Source organism: Equus quagga, chromosome 14 (assembly GCF_021613505.1).
Source record: "Equus quagga isolate Etosha38 chromosome 14, UCLA_HA_Equagga_1.0, whole genome shotgun sequence".
Classification (NCBI taxonomy): domain Eukaryota; kingdom Metazoa; phylum Chordata; class Mammalia; order Perissodactyla; family Equidae; genus Equus; species Equus quagga.
Window position 1 is genome coordinate 51166872 of NC_060280.1, and position 17698 is coordinate 51184569.

The 17698-nt window shown below is 36.4% G+C and overlaps 1 protein-coding gene across 2 annotated transcripts in view; it reads left to right on the forward strand.

Annotated features, from left to right (window-relative positions):
* ARHGAP42 (Rho GTPase activating protein 42) overlaps positions 1-17698 on the forward strand; it is a 262092-nt gene that overhangs the window by 203161 nt on the left and 41233 nt on the right. For both annotated transcript variants that reach the window (XM_046637528.1, XM_046637529.1), the window contains exons 7-10: positions 6363-6467; positions 8474-8603; positions 14317-14417; positions 16236-16345. In XM_046637528.1, coding sequence (XP_046493484.1) covers positions 6363-6467; positions 8474-8603; positions 14317-14417; positions 16236-16345 — 446 coding nt within the window. The remainder of the gene's footprint in view (positions 1-6362; positions 6468-8473; positions 8604-14316; positions 14418-16235; positions 16346-17698) is intronic.

Genomic DNA, 17698 nt, shown 5'->3' on the forward strand with positions numbered 1-17698 from the left:
CTGCAGTTTGGGTATGTTTTGATTACATCTTTTGAGCATATTTAGTTGGGACTAATGTGTTGTGAGCAACTATTATGTGCTATGTGTTTTCTCTGCATTGCCTCACATAAACCCCCCAGTGGCTTTATTATTAGGTAATTATTGTCCTTCCAGATGAGGAAGTTAAGTCACAGAAAGAATGTTAGTTGCCTGAGGTCACAAACCTAAAGAGGGGGATAGCCAGGAATCCAGAACCCAAATCTGAAGTTGCTGTACAGTCGCACTTACTACCTCAATGGCTACTTAACTACCAAAATTAGTCCTTTGTAATACTTGCTCTGACCAAACAAAATGGATGACCCTAGCAAATTTTATCGTAAAGCTATTTAAATTCCTTAAAATTAGAAGAAGAAAATAAAAGGTTGACCTTTACTTTGGTAAAGGTAATTGAATCAATGCACAGATCTGCCCGTTCATTTATTTGTTCTTCCATCCTTCTTGGATCATCCTACTTTAAAAGTTATTTCCCCAGGCCGCAGTTGTCTGGCCACTTTCCATGTAGAGACAGAGAAGTATAATGGCTAACTGATTGGCAGTAAGATGGAATCTGTCTCCAATCTCCTAGCCGTGCAAATTTGGCATGTTTTTCAAACTCTGTGTGCCTCAGGTCTCTATCTGTAAATTGGGGATAAAAATTGTATGTAGTTCCCAGGGTTGTGGTGTGGCTCAACCAGTGTAGGTAATGCGCAGAGAAAGGGGCACGTGTGTCATTAGCATCAGTAAGGTATCAGCTAGTATGAGCTTTCACGTGGACTATTTTCCCTAGATATGAAAACAGTATTGATGAATTCGTTTATTAGCGTGGCTTCAGAGTCAGAGGTAGCTTTTCAAAAACGCATTTTTAATTTTAACATGCTTCTAAATAGACATCTAAATTCTGTAAGAGCATTTTAATATTAGAATATTCTTTTTAGATTGTATTTTTATATTATGTTTAAAAGTAATATGGAAAACGAAAATAAGCCATTGTATATAACCTAAAATACACTGCTTTTGATACTCTTTCCTTAGGTCTGCTAAATTTAATTTTAAATTATTTCCTGAAGAAAATTTCTGTTAAATTGCTTAATATGCTTTAGCTCTTTAGCTTATTATATCATAAAGTATAGTATAAAATACTTTTTGGGTTCTCTAAAGAAGTTTGAATAATTTCGAGACTAAATAATAGCTACTTGCTAAGTTAAAAAAGTCTCTCAGGTAGTATATAAACCTGCAGGTCTTGAAAGTTAAACCTTTTTGTGTTTTTTTTCAATGTGTTTGCTTAGCTTTAATATAGAAAATTTAACTTAAGGTAAATCAAAGGGAGCAAATAAAAGTCATTTTTTTTTTTTTTAAACTCTGTAGGAGTAAAGGTTAAATTTCTCTGCTACTGAAAACCTAACCAAAATCATTCTCCAGAAGTGAAACAGTAAAGCTCTCCTCGGGTCATGTATCTGAAAATAAAATCTCTATTGGTCCTTGGATTTAGTTCTAGATACTGTTCTTGAAAATCTGAAATTTGCAGTAGCAGTTAAATAGTGAATGGAATTTTGGAAAAGTAAGAAAAATACGTTCTATTTGTTTGGCTGACTCATTGCCTTGAATTTTATTTTAGAAATCAATGTTGGAAACACCTGGTCTCAATGTAGCTTCTGCAGGACCTTAATCATCTTGCTGACTGCCTTACTTTCTTCATTCTTACTGAGCCGAAAAGATGAGCTTCTTCATTGCTTCTGTTACTTTACCACAGAACCTACCTCCAGCCACTTCGTCTGAATTCCATCCCCTTGCAGGCTTGGAAATTCGCCTTCAAGAACTTGAGTGATTCTTCACTGCTGGAGCAATATACAGCCGTGACTTCAGAAAGTTTTGGCTTTTTAAAAGTAATTGAATCGATACACCTATCTGTCTATTCATTCATTTATTCTTCTCTCCTTCTTTCATCATCCTCTGTTAAAAGTTGTCCACCCCAAGCCACAGTTGACTGGCTACTTTCCATCCTTGGCTCTCTTTTCTCTTCAATTTTCTCATTCATTTGGTTAGATTTTGATACTCATTTCCATTCAATAAACTCCTCTGAACCTCTATGCATTGCAATTAAAGCACTGTATAGTCATTTCGAGGCTATCCTTTCAGATGTTTCTCTCTAAGTTTCCTCCAAATAAGGAATGGCAAAGGCTACAGGTTTAATTCATAGGCCGGACCCTTGCACAGTGTCAAAACTGATGTCTTTGCCCCACTTTCACAATCTTCTTAGGGGTGTCCAGTGGCCAAATGTAGAGGTCTACATAAGACTTTGATGTCTTTTAGTGCATTATGGTGCTCTGGGTATGGAGCGAGGTTTATTTTTTTAAAAACAGCCTTATTGGGATGTAAATCACATACCATAAAATTCACCCATAGTTAGTTAATTTTTGTTTATGGTGTGAAGTAGTGCTCTAACTTCATTCGTTTACATGTGGCTATCCAGTGCTCCAAGAATCGTTTGTTGAAAAGACTATTCTTTCCCCATTGTGTGGTCTTGGCACCTTTGTTGAGCATAAGTTGACTGTAGAAGTAGGGGTTTATTTCTAGACTCTCAGTTCTCTTCCATTGTTTGTATGTCTATCCTCGTGGCAGTATCATGCAGTGTTGATTGCTGTTGCTTTGTATTAAATTTTGAAATCAAGAAGTGTGGCTTTAACTCCTTTGTTCTTTTTCAAGATTGTTTTGACTGGTTTGGCCCCCTTGTAATTCCGTTTGAATCAGCTTGTCAATTATTGTAAAGAGGTCAGCTGGGCTTCTGATAGGGACTGCATTGAATCTGCAATCAATTTGGAGAGTATTGCCAACTTAACAATATTAATTTTTCCAATCCATGAACTTGAAATATCTTTCTTTTATTTGGACCTTCTTTATTTCTTTAAACAATGTTTTGTACTTTTCAAATTGTACATTTTTTACTTTTTAAAAAATGTACTCCTAAGAATTTTATTCTTTTTGCAGCTATTGTAAATGGAATTGTTGATTTCGTTTTCAGAAAGTTCATTGCAAGTGTATAGAAATACAGTTGATCTTGTATCCTGCAACCCTGTTGAACTTATTTATTAGTTCTAGTATTTTTATAGATTTACTAGTTCTAGTAGGTTTTTTAGGAGTTTCAGAGACTAAGTTCTTAGGAGATAAGGAATGAATCACATCATTGAAAGAGCCTTTACATTTCAGTTGTTCTCTTCAGTTTGGGAACAGTCCTGGAATTAGTGCATCGATTGCTTTGGGGTTCCTCCTCTCACTCCCATGCTAGCTTAAACTCCTTTTCTCACTTTTCTCTGCCGTTCACAGTATCACTGGTAACTGTGGGCCCTTAAGGCTTGAAATCTGGTGGTTAATGGGCTAAGAAATTATGAATATTTGTTCCTTTGCTAACTTGTAATGAGTTTTGCTAAATGATTACTTATTTATAAATGCAGTATCAGTTTTTACATTTGGTCAGATTATTGGAGTGACAAATAGTAATTTGATTCTAAAACCCTTGGGAATAATAAAATGTTATAAATTTTTCCTGATGATATAAGTGACTTTATTAATGCTAAAACCTAATCTGTCTATCTAGTAGTTTGCAGTTGTTCTTGTTGTTATTGTTATTATTTTAAAGGTCAGGCTCACTTTAAGGCAGGCTGAGCCAGTTGTCTTGTCCATATCATGCCACCCACTCAGGCAGATTGAACAAAGAAAATGACACATGGGAAATGCAATTCTTAAAGATTTTCAGGCTGTCCTATTAAGTTCCCTTAATTTAGCATCATGAGGATAAAATGAAGAGTATTTACACGTAAAAAATGTTTAACTTTGCTACCATCTAGAGGCAGTTATTTCATACATGCTGTCTTTGTTAAACTTTCCCAAAAGCTGCTTCCAAAGTCGATGTGGAACAAAAGGAAAAGGTGGGTGGTTCTTTGTATATAATTTTTCCGTACCTTGCAAAGAATTGTACTTTCCCTAGTGGGTGCTCAGCATGCACTGTGAGATTAAAATGTATTTGTCTGCTGCTAAGTGAATCTGAATTCTGCTAACAGATGCCAATAGATTCATTTATTTAGATGGATCTCAGGGAATTGAGTGTTTTATAGAAAGATTTATTACAGATATTCTATGTATCTTCTTTATAAGTTTAATTAAATTCTTTGTACTTAGGATGATATTAGAGTAGCATCTTCCTTGTATGGCATCCAGTTCATAATAAGACAGTTTAATTGTGGACTAATTGTAGACATTAAAACATGAAACAGGGGCCGGCCTGGTGGCGCAGGAGTTAAGTTCACACGTTCTGCTTCAGCTGCCCGGGGTTCGCCGGTTCAGTTCCCAGGTGGGACGTACGCACCACTTATCAAGCCATGATGTGGCAGGCGTCCCACATATAAAGTAGAGGAAGATGGGGATGCATGTTAGCTCAGGGCCAGTCTTCCTCAGCAAAAAGAGGAGGATTGGCAGCAGATGTTAGCTCAGGGCTAATCTTCCTCCAAAAAAAAAACCACACAAAACATGAAACAGTGCTTATAACAATTTCATAAACTATTATTCGGATATTTAGAAAACTAGTGTTGTCTATATACTTCAAAAGTATTTTCTTAGTTTGTCTCTGAAAACCTCTAAATCCACATATCCAAGCCCCAATTAATTAAAGATATTTTTTAATTCTATTTTAAGATACATTTGTTTTTAATCAGACCACAATATATGCAGACTATATATTTTCAATTATTGTGCAATTTGACAAATATAGCATCACTTTAGTAGAGGATCATCTATTGAATATTTAGTTTTGGTAATAATTATCAATTGATATAAAGTTGACAGTGTAAAATAATTCTAAAATTTACATTTTGTCGCATCACAAACTGTTAACCAAGAGAAGGAAAGTCTTTGAAATATAACAACTTGGGCCCAGCGCAGTGGCGTAGTGATTGAGTTCGCCCGCTCCACTTCAGCGGCCTGGGGTTCGTATGTTAGGATTCTGGATGCAGACCTAGCACTGCTTGTCAAGTCATGCTGTGGTTTCCTCCCACATAAATGGAGGAAGATCAGCACAGATGTTAGCTCAGGGCCAATCTTCCTCCCACACGCACACACACACAAATCTATCTATCTATCTATCTATATACACATACATGTACACACACACACACATATATAAAACAACTTAAAACCAATTTTTGAAAGTACCTATATGCTTTCTGAAATGAACATAGTTTTGTAAGAAGTTGACTTGTTATAGGAAGAAAAGCATTAGGTCGTTGTTTTCAGATAGAACCGCTACTTATCTATCTGTTGGGAATCGTAACACACGTACCAGTTGATGCCTAGAAGGATCCCTCTGCTTCCCCACACAGAGAACGTAACAAGATGTTATTCTCATATGAAAATGGTTTCAAACTGTGTTTCTTCTTTAACTTAAAATAATAGCTTGCAGACATATTATGCTGGTTGACTTACAAAAACATTAGCCACTTCTCAAAAAAGATTTTCTAACTTTATTTTACGAAGAGATCAAATTGGTGGACAAGTCTGTGGAATAAAATCTCAGTGAATTAAATGAAAAGATGTGAGTAAATTATTTTTCAGTTATATCTGATTCCATAGAAACAACTGTTTCCTGTAACTCCCTGGAGAGCTACTCTTTCTTTACTAATAAGAACATAATAAATAAGCACGTATGAATTTAGGATTAGAAGGCTTAGGATCACAGAAATTGTGATTTCCTAAAGAAGATTTTATTCTCTTACATGAAAGGTGTGTATCCAGCTCCAGGGTTTTGCTCAACTCTTTCCTTTGTTTTGAGTTCTTCCGACTACTTGCTAAAATGTAGTCTATTCGGTACCCACATCAGCAGTGCCACCTTGTGATATTTCCCGTAATTTCATCTGGCCAAATCTTTATTCCTTCCCTTGGGCACTTAGCTCCAATTTGCTGGTTTAGTCTTCCTCACATCTGCACATGTTTTACCTTCCTGTTTTGGCTGGAAGCTCTTCAAGGGTAGGACCTATGTCACTTTGGTCTTTATCCCCGCTAATGGCCTCTCCTGGATATTCCTTCGATGCATTTGAATGTTAGCGTAGTTCACATGACAGCTGCCCATGACAAGACTCAAAAATTAAGTCACTGTCGACCAAAAAGGAACTACAATTAGCTTTTGTGGTTTCTGTTTCACATCTGTAATTCTAGTGCCTGCCTTGCCGAACAAAAAGATTGAAAATTTATTAGCTTGAGGAATTAGAGTGAAATTTCTCCAATTTATTATATTTGATGATCATCATTTTTTTAAGATATGTTTTCATGGTTTCTTTCTTATCTCTTTATTTTTGCAGCTTTTGTCCTTCCTTCAAGGTTTATTTACTTTTTACCACGAGGGATATGAACTCGCCCAGGAATTTGCACCGTATAAGCAACAGCTGCAATTCAACTTGCAGAATGTAAGGCTATACCCGTTCTCACCGCCTCTCCTTAATGAATCAGGTGATCACAGGGGAACCAAGTTAGAACCCAGCCAAAGCTGGCAGTCTTTCAAAAACTTATCTAAGTACAGTAAAACTTCACTGATTTAGAACAGCCACATTATACATTTATTAAAAAATTTTTTCTAGCTGCTGGTTGAAAGTACACCAGGAATGAGCTAATTTCATGTTAGAAAAATTTATACTAGCAAATTTCATGAAAATAAATATTACTGAGGTATAGACGCTTGTAAGTTTGGCAGCTTTTGTCTTTATCTAGTGGTCTCATTAATTCACTGGGTGATCTTCGATAAGTCTTATTTTCTGAGAGGACAGCATTTCTATATCTGTGAAATGAAGGCATTGTACTTTAGCACTCTAAGATGCCATCCCTATCTGAAATTGTATACAATATATCTGATATTTATTACTTTCAAATAATAAATTTGAACATGGTTTTGAAGCATTAAAAATAGCTATTTTAAAGCTTAAGTGAGAATTATTTACAAACATCCTGTCTATTTATGTAAGGATTTATTTTGTAAAGCTGTCTAAATGATTTTTTTAATACCTGATTTCATAGTTATACAAATTCTGATTTGCATGCAGGTACTGAGTACCACTTTTATTAAAAAAAAAAGAAAAATTTAGCCAATCCATTTTTGCATTGTCAAACCTGACAAATAATGAAGTCCTAATTGCTGAGGGTTTTGTATAAATGAAAAGTTATTTCTGAAATCCTAACTGTCTAGTACTCTGTAGCTAAAATAATTTGGAAAGCCTTCACTTCATTTTCTATAAAAAGCTTGTCTTTCATTACTTATCTGATTCTTGCTGTTGTGGAGACGTAAGTAAAGAGAACTACAGAATGTCCCATGAGAAATATATAATTGGATTTATTCTACTGTGTTTTGAGTTTTAGCTTTTTATTTAACCTAGATTTTCTAGCAGAATCGATTTTACATGCAATTCCTTCCATTGTTTTCCAATATGGAATGCATTTGGGCTTTTTTAGTAAATATTAAAAGGGAAAATTATAAAAGCCAAAGTATTTTTATGATTTATTTCCATATTAAAAGCAATTATAATATGATTCCTGGGATTCAAGAACAGGAGAGGGGTAAAGAATTGGGAAAAAAATCTGATTTTTATCTTTAAAAGAGAAAAGTAGCAAACATGGCAATTAAAATTTAACTGACTTACTGAAAAGATCCAGTTCTTTTATTATGAGCCATAACAAAATCTTAGAGTTAGGTGGTGAAGATTTTTATGTTTCCAAACACGTATTGTTGAGATAATGTGGCCTGAATGCAAAAGAAAATTTCATGGAGAAAAGCATTATGCTTTCTGTGTCTTCCCTGAAGTAAACTTACTGTAATGTGAGTAAACTGTTTCTTGCAATAGAAGTTAGAACTTGGAAACCTACTCATTTTTATGAGTTAATTTATACACTGATCTCTTGATAATTATATTAGGATTTCTGGAAACCAAGCTAAGGAATGTTTCTTCAAAAAAGTATTTGGAATAAGGACAATGAACTATTTTCTTAATAAGTGCCACATATATCAAAAGTATGTGAATTTGATTTGTTTTTACCCCCAACCCCAAGAATTCTAAGTCCCTGTTTACCTGCTTTTTTACCTTAGGTGTTAATGAATATAAAACTCTACTTAATAGGTATTACATATTCTTAAATGCTCTAATTTGCCCTCTAAATAATAATTTTAGAGTGGGAAAGAGGAAGAAAGACACACACACACACAAGATTCAGAGACAAACACGCAGAAGGTCATTCAGAAAAGTTTCACTAAAGCATTCAAAGTCAGACGAGAGAACTCAACAGAGAGGGTCATGGATGTGGTGAAGCGTGCTGAAAGAATCCGGGTTATCCTTTGCGCCATTTGTAGTTTGGAAAACTTTAGGCTGGAGGTTCCTCAAAACCGATAGGACACCATGGATGAAATTGTTGTTTCTGTTTACTTAAGACAAGGAATAATTTTGAAAGTACTCGACAAGAGGTAGAGCGGTTGATGCAAAGGATGAAATCTGCCAACCAGGATTACAGACCACCCAGCCAATGGACGATGGAAGGCTATCTGTATGTCCAAGAGAAACGTGAGTCACGATGACGTAACTTAATGTCTCTTATGGTTAACATTCTGCTTCTGTAAAATGTCACTTGATTAGCGTTTTTCCCTTCAAGTAGGAAGACAGAAATTCCTTACAGCTTTATCATATTTAGCCTGCTCTGTCTCCACCACCACCAAAGTGAGGAAGTTTTTCCACATTACGCTGTCAAGATCTCTAAGTGGTATATTATTGAACTTGGAACTTACAAACTTCACTGATGATATGGCACCGTGAGTTCAGTTTTAGAATTCAATTGTGATATCTAATATCAATTTAAAGTTTCCTGGAAAATTGAAAATCAAAGCCTTTATCAGGATGAATCATCCTGGTGACTATGATAATAGTTTTCCCCTTCAGCAGCATTATTTCATTTAATTCTGTGTTTCATCGGTTTTCAGGAGTAAAATTGGCAATTATGTAATGTCAAATTGACATGCTTTACTTCCTGAGGTTAGGAAATAAGCATCAGACCTAACAGAGCACTATTATAATTGCCTCATACTGAGGAAGTTTTTCTCACAATAAATAATAAAAAGCCATTCAAACTTGTATAACTAGGGTCCTTTCTGAGTGATACTTGTCATTAAGTGGAACCAGTCGGACTAAATTAACTCTGTTTCAAACCAGATGTGCTCTAAAGCACCATTCTCATACTGTTTGTGGTGAAGGAACAGGTTTTTTCATTTCCAATCCATCATGGACCAATGTCTTTGTAAAGTACAAAATCATGAGCTTGGATTTTGCAGTAATGTCAAATTGCTGTAGAAGTTTTCAAATGCATATTCTAACTTTCTTCACTTTTTCTCCGGTATTGGGACTCATAAACCACGTCGGGTAGCACTGCTCTGAAGTCTGCCTGTTGGTAGACAATAGATGAATGAAGTTGTTTTGGTTAGTAAGATTATAACAGTTAAAAGGTTTGAGATGCAGAAGCTGGAGACATTGGATTGGCTGTGAATTATTTTGACATAATGCAGCACGATCACAAAAATGCTAATACATTTTTGTATGTGACCCCATGCTCAGGCGATGCTCATCTATTGGATAGTAGTATACAAGCAAAGAACATTTTCATCCAACAGACTTGGCAGGCATTTATTACTACATGGACTAGAAGGTAGAGGGCTGCTGGCTGAGGAGATCTGGGTTCCAGGATTTTCTCTCTCATAACTATCTATTTTGACCAGTCTGCTGTTTTCAGATGTTAAAATGATAAATCTAATGACCTGCCTATCTAATCTATAGTTAGAGTGTAATAAATAGCTTTCACCACAATGTCATAAAAAAATGACCAATTCTTTGGTCATATACGGGGTATATGGATTTGAGTCAGGACTATAAGCAAATTTTTGAATACTGAGTAATTATTTCAGATTTGAGAGCCTCAGTGTGAAGGTACATTGAGAGGAGCTCACATTTTGTATCAATAAAAGATTTTACCGAGTGGAAGAATTTGTTGGTAGTGAGGCCCGTTCAAACATGCATGTGGTAGAGAAGGTGGCAGAATTCTCTTGTACATTATCTTCAGATATATCATAACAGTTGCTACCTGGTAGTCCATCCATTGGATGGTGTCATGGTTTGCTTACCCATTCCCCAGTTGTTGGCATTTGGATCAAACTCTAAGCATAGATCCTATAATAATTTGGGGCCTGCATGGGTAGACAAAATGCAGTGTTTTATGTACCTGTCTGATGTTTGTATCTTGTTCTAAGATATCTGACTTCTCTGGGTCAGTCTCAACTGATCATAAAGCCCTTTGTGGCACTGATCTTTCCTCTGACAGTTCCTGTCTTTCTAAATGACACCATTCACTCTCCTAATTTACAAAACTTGGTTAAATCTCTAACTCCAGTGACTCTGTGTAGCCTGGGGTCACATCTGTCCATTTTATCTCCTTGATAACCTTTAAACCTGCATTTTCTCTCCATCTCCACAGTCTTGCAATGGCCTTCTAACTGTTTTCTTTCCGCCTCCAGGCTTGTTCCCCTCAATCCATTCTCTACAGAGCTTCCAGCAGATCCCTCTGTAATGCTTGTTGGTTGTGCCCCTCCTATGATGGCCCGTTAGCCATGCGTGGCATTTAAGGCACTAACAGTCGGATTCCTCTTCTTTTTTTTGGTGAGGAATATTCACCCTCAGCTAACATCCGTTACCGGTCTTCCTCTTTTTTTTTTTTTTTTTTTTGTGCTTGAAGAAGACTGGTCCTGAGCTAACATCTGTACCAATCTTCCTCTACTTTGTATGTGAGATACCTCCACGGCACGGCTGATGAGTGGAGTAGGTCCACACCCGGGATCCAAACCCATGAACCCAGGCCGCTGAAGAGGCGTGCGTGGAACTTTAACCACTATGCCAAGGGGCCAGCCCCTCCCCCTCTATTTTGGCATCCTCCCTTATGATGTTTCCTTCCTGCTCCCAAGACACTTTTCATCTTGATTTTCCCTGTATCTGCCTGCATTATTTTTATAGCTTTAGTGAGGTACGATTGGCATATAATGAATTGCACATAGTTAAAATGTACAGTTTGATAAATTGTGCTGTACACCTGTGAAACAGTTACTACAATCAACATAATAAACATACTCATCGCTTTCAAAAGTGTTCTCATGCCCCAATATAATCCCTCCCTCCTTTCTTTTCCTATTCACTGTTATTCCACCTTCCCGTTGCCTAGGGATTTAACAAGAAAAATCAATAGATTTATATGCCATTGGAGTTATTTTTATGTGAGTGACAAATATGCAAAGCCCCTTTCTACTTGGAATCTTTGAAAGCCTTTATAGTAAGAAAATCTGAGCAGTTCACTAAGACATATTGTGCTCCTGCTCTCCCTGAATGAATGAGATGAATAATATGGCTTCAGGGTGTTTATTCTGTAATGGAAGGCATAAGACAAACTCACGCACTTAGCGACCAGTGGTCAATAGTAAATAGCAGAGCTGTCAACTGAGTGATAAATGAAGATGGATGTAACGGGGTAGAAGCAGATCATTGCAGTTTGGGCACAGAGCTCCACTTTATCTGGATATGTGCTTTTTACGTTATCCCCCTCTAGGCAAAGATTAAATTGCATTCTAGTACAGTTCAGTTTAGCCAGGAAGTGCATGAGTTCCAGATTCAGACAGAACTATGTTGGAATTCTATGCCTGCCAACTGTTAACTGGGCGTTTTCGGGCAAACAGCTTTCTGAGCTCAGTCTCCTCATTTATAAAAGAGGGCTATTTATGCCTGTCTCATAATGATGTTGCGAGAATTAGAGAGAAGGTATGTAAAATGTCTCTGTTACTGGTAGAGGTGCATAATAATACTACGTTGCTTACCATGAGCCCTTACTAGTCTGTGCAATTTATGTTTGTCTCATTTAATCTTAAAACAACTTTTGAGAAATCATTCCTCTCAAAAGAATAACTCCGATCTCATGCCCTATTGGTGAAGAAAAGAACATAGTACCAGCTGTAGCTCTTAGGCTCTGCTTTCTTATATGAGAAATGCTCTTTATAGCGTCTGACTTTAAGAGTTCCTAGATAAGATGTTAGCGCTTAGTAGGTGTTCAGTGAATGTGAATTTCCTCCCATTCCACAAACATCATCTCAGCAACCTCAGATGATTACTGGGTAAGATAATTAAATTTGTTTTGTTTTGCAACTTTAGAGCTGTAATAAATTTTTATTTTCCCAGGCTTTCTTTTTAGGGACTTCAGAATTGCTTGTCTAAGAACATCTGCCCTGGCCTGGTGCCAGGCAAGTTTAAATAAAGCAGCATGTGGGTGCCACAAACTTGAAGATTAAATGCATGATATGCTGAACTTAAGATGGAGGCAGGAAAAAACATCTTAGGTCTGAAATGTCATCAGAGCATTGTAGCAGCTTTATTTAAAAATTAAAGCTAATAATGCTTCATAAATCGCTTCCTAAGTGGTAAAGTCACTATAAGGATTTCATCCAGCCACTTTCCATAAATCAGCTTTAAGCTTTTAAGTATTTTATCCTGCATGTAACAGAATTATCAACAAGTATTGTTAAATATTATAGTGTGAAATGGTCTCCAAACAGAATTGAAGTTAATTGCAATAATCCTTTGTGATTACAAAGTATATAGCTGCACCCTGTAATTTTCAAATCTGGAGTGGTTTAAGTATTAAAGATAAACATGACACTAAGGGCACTGTTATTACAGAAGAAAATTCAAATGACTCAAATACTTGTCTCAAGAGGCACACTTTTACATTTCAGTTTCTTGCTTTTATATATATGGTTATGAAACCAAGCCAGCAATAACATTGTACCTAGTTGTTGCTAGAAAGATACAGGTGTTAAGCAGCATGAGACCCTAGATGGAGAAGCTATATACCAAGCAAGCTCCATTTTCTACCCACCTAGCCCACTATGGCATTTGGGTGCAGGATAATTGGCTTCTCTGTGGGAAATTGAAGGTGTTCCACCTTGGTCACGGGAAATTTGCACTCACAGGGCATCCCTACACCCTATAGAAGCAGCAGCATCTAAGTCCTTAGGGGGAGTACTGAGCAATGACATGGTGTGCTACAGGAAAGGCTTGCACAGTATTTATGGGGAAAAGAAAGTTGAGCATTATTCATATACAACTTTTAATATAAATAGGGGAATTTTTTTCGTTTTAAGGAGTAAATTGAATTTGCTTTTTTCAGATTAGTGGTAAGAGGAAATAACTCCAAGGTCAATAAAGTCTTAGAGAATAATGAGTGACTCATTTCTTCATTCGTTTGTCAAATATTTATTGAGTGACAGCTGTATGTCTGGTCCTGTTCTAGCAATTAAGAATATGCTAGTCAGCAGAACATCACGTTACATGTTCCTGCTGTCACAGAACCTTAGAGTTTAGTGGCAGAGGCAAGACAATAAATAAATAGGATAAATTGGTAAAATTGATCATATTTTATACAGTGATAACTGCTGAGAAGAAAGTAAAGCAAAAAAGAGAGAGAAGAAATATCAAGGTGGGAATGTTGTGATGTTATCTGCACAGGAAAGGCCATATTATAAAGATGACATTAGGAAAAGACCTGAAGGAAGTGAAAGTGCAAGTCATGCAGAAGGAAAAGTAGTCCAGCAAGTGCAAATGCCCTGGGGTAGAAATGTATTTGCTGTGTTTAAGGACAACAAGGGGGCCAGTGTAGCTGGAGCACAGTGTATGAGACCGAAGATAATAAGACGTGAGATGAAATTGATAATGAGGGGCCAGATCACATGGGGTCTTGTACATAGTGATAGGCTGTTTGGTTTTTATTTGGAGTGATGTGGGAAACTGCTAGAGGGAACTAAGGGGTAAAATGACCTGGCTAAATTTTTAGCAGGGTATTTCTGGCAGTTTGTCGTGAATAGAGGACAAAGATAGAAGTAAGGAGACAGTTCTCATTCTTCCTATCTCTCTGAGAGATGAGTATATCACTTTTACAGATGAGATAACCTGAGTTCAGATCTAAAGTAACTCTTGAGTTTACAGAGTGAGTGTTGGAGCTACAGGTAAAGCTAAGTTGTTTGATTCCAAAAACACTCCACCCTACGCCCACTCTCCCTCCATACTGGCCTTTCTCACTCACAGTAAATGTTCTAAACCTGCATGGTCTATGGAAATACTCAGTTGTGTATCATTGAAAACTGTACAGACTTAGCTATAAATCATTTATTAATCTGTAATGTTTGTTTCCTTATGTTAGGACCACTTGGTTTTACATGGATTAAACATTATTGTACATATGATAAGGGAAGTAAAACATTTACAATGAGCGTTTCAGAAATGAAATCCAGTGGGAAAATGGTGAGTTGTTTTGTTTTTTTAACTGAGCTTGTTATTTAAGTCACATGTGCTTGATTTTCTCATAAACATGTACATAATTTTAAAAATGGAAAAGTCAGAGTTTTCTCTCACTTTAGCGACCTTGATGACTTGGAAAGAGTGGTCAGGATTTCCCTTTACCTTGGCCGTGGAACGTTTATAAGCACTTGAGTTACATGGAGGAATCCTTCGGTAGACGCCTGAGGTGTCATCTCACATCCCTGGCAGCAAAGTTGTTTGTGCTGTTGGTTGGCCAGCGCCCAGCAGAGACCGTCAGGGACTGGACCAGGCCCGAGGAGTCTGCATCTTTCCCCCAGGTGGCCTCTGTGGGAGGCTGGGTTTGCCCCTGCACTCTACTTCCCATGCTCACTAGGTACTGTTTACTGAAATCCTTGCCAATGAAGTTTCTCAGAAGAAATCAATCGATGCTCATTTACCCCAAAAGTAAATTGGTCGCTGAATGTCTCGCATGGGTGGTGAACAGTGTGGAGCAAAGTGTACTTTATTTGAGGAAGTGCAGCAGAGTGCAGCACTTGTATTATGTGTAGTGTATAATCTTTTTGTGAGTTGGGGTATAAATATGGCAAATGATTGAGCTTGTGAATTAAACAACTGAGGCCATCATCTAAGAATCCTAGAGCTGGGAGTTATACTACAGATTATTTAGACCCACCTTATTTTAACAGATTGGAAAATAAAGGTGGTAGAAAGTAAGTGATTCAGCTAATTTGTAGTATAGGTTGTGGCAGAAGTAAATGTTGATCTAACTTAGACATTTACTCAAATATATAAGCTGAAACTTACTGTGCTTGGGCATTCATTAGAGTCTAGTAATTCAAACTGAGAGAAATAAAATAAAGGAGAACATACTTGAAAAAAAAAACCTTAGATGGATCACTACCATCGTGAGAAGTTGTTAAGTGCTATAATCACACCTAGTTTATACTCTAAAGGTTTCGTAAGAAAAGATATTGCCCAAAAGTCAGTTTATGTGACAGTCAGTGAGCTAATAACTAATAGACCAAGCCAACGTTCTGTTAATAAATCTGTGAGATTTGCAACCAAGATAATAGGACTAACCAGACATTAGGTAAACATTCCCCTTGAAATTGACCGGGCGTCTCAGGTATAGAAGAGAATTCTTATGAACTGAGTCTATATTGGGTCCTGTCCGAAGAGTTTTGGTAGCAGACTAGCAATTGGTTACCAGCAAAGGAATCATGTGGTATGCATGATAGCAGTAGCGTTATAGGGAGTATATACTAGAACTTTATTATTTTGGTAGCTGTCTTAAGACTTTGAGCCAGCAATCATTTAACACCATATAACTCTAATACAAAGACACATGAACGATACTCATCTCTTAGCAGTCTAGGGAATTTTGATTCAGAGCAACAGCGTTGTATCCCGACAAGTATTCTGTGTTTCTAGTGGTAACATTACAGTAACTCTATAATTTCACACCATTTCCAAGTCTGAAGTCCTAAAGAAATGTATATTATAGTATAATTTAACATTATAAGTCAATGTGTTGAAGAGTACTAGGCAGGCATGTCACAGAATTTTTTGAATAAAACATGTATATGCAATTAATTTATTAATTAACAGTTTGATGTATTATAATTGGGCAGTTAACCTTAGGCAGACGTCTTTGTATTTATAGGACAAGGTGTGATCGTGACCTTTATACATAACCTGTCCTCTAAGTTAACATTTTAATTCAGCAACATTAGATGGTGTATTTAATAATTTCAGTCCCCTTGTTATCGTGTCCATAATGTGTTCCACTTCTTGTTTCAGAATGGCCTTGTTACCAGCTCACCAGAAATGTTTAAATTAAAATCTTGTATCCGAAGAAAGACAGATTCAATTGACAAACGGTTCTGCTTTGACATAGAAGTAGTTGAAAGGTTTGAGCTTTTCTTTTCACTTCATATTTTTTAGTAAGATAAATTAATTGTTTCTCTGTTTAGATGTAAACATGAAACAGCATACAAAGCGCTTGTTTTTCAGTCTCTTTTTAAAAAACAGCATGCATGTTTATTTCATTCTTTCACATGTTTATTCAATAAATATGTATTACATGATGCTTTCAAAACAATAAATCAGACACAAAGTTCTGGCAAAAAGTAACATCACTCAAAGAAGAATCTGGAAAATCAATATAAATGGCTGTGTTAGGGGAAAGTGCATATTATGGACTGAGGTCCCCATCACAATGAAGGAACCTGACAGCATTGTTCCTCCTGGGTCAACTTTTTTGTAGGGTTTTGAAGCCAAGTGGCCTTGCTTCCAAGGAGTAATAAGACACAGCTGGGAATGCCGCAAGCTTGCTTTACCCAGCAAAATTCAGGGCTTACCGTATACAAAACACTGTTCTGGGCATTCTTGGCCACAGGCTATTGGGAGAGACATATACATTGGTCTTCTGAGTTTATAATCTAGTGGAATTATTTAGCTCTACTCTTTTATTGTATCAATAAAAGAAGAAGAGAAACAAAATAGGGAGGGGAATGCTTCTTGCTTGATCTTTGTCGAATTCCATGTCTATTTTTCTCCCCCTGCATTACTACCTACTTTTCTGAATACTCCAGCTTTGTGTGGGGTGTGTGTGCACACTATATATACTGTGATATACTAGATATAATCTTCTATACTATATATACTATAGCTTACAAATGCTACAGCTTGTAACCATCTAATAGGGCAAGGCCCCATTCTTATGCTTCCTTAAAATTGTGTCAGCTCTTTTGGTTCTGTGTTCTTGTTTTTTATGGATCTGCTTATTAAGTTTCCCTTCCTCTCCAAAAAAATCCTTTGAGATTTTTGATTGAAGTTGCATTAAAGTTATTAATTAATCGATGGAGAGTTGAATTCTCCTTGAAGATTCTACGTATCTTTTTTTAGATTTATTCTGAGGTATCTTTTTTTATTGCTATTTTGAATAAATTATTTTCATTAGTAGACACTGTTTTTCCTAAATGGTTGAGATTGCTGTATAAAAAGGCTATAAATATTTTTTAATCTATCAATCTGTATCTAGCATGGCTGTTAAGCTTCTTATCAATTTTAATAGTTTTCTGGTAGGAACTTCTGGATTTTCTATGTAGACAAATACCAACATGTTAATGATTTCTCTTTCTTTCAGCACTTTCTAGTTGTATAACCTTGGGGTACTTTGTTAAATTCTGTACTTTAGTTGTCTGTCTGTAAAATAAAGATAATAAGTACCTACCTCAAAGGATTGTTGTAAGGATTAAATG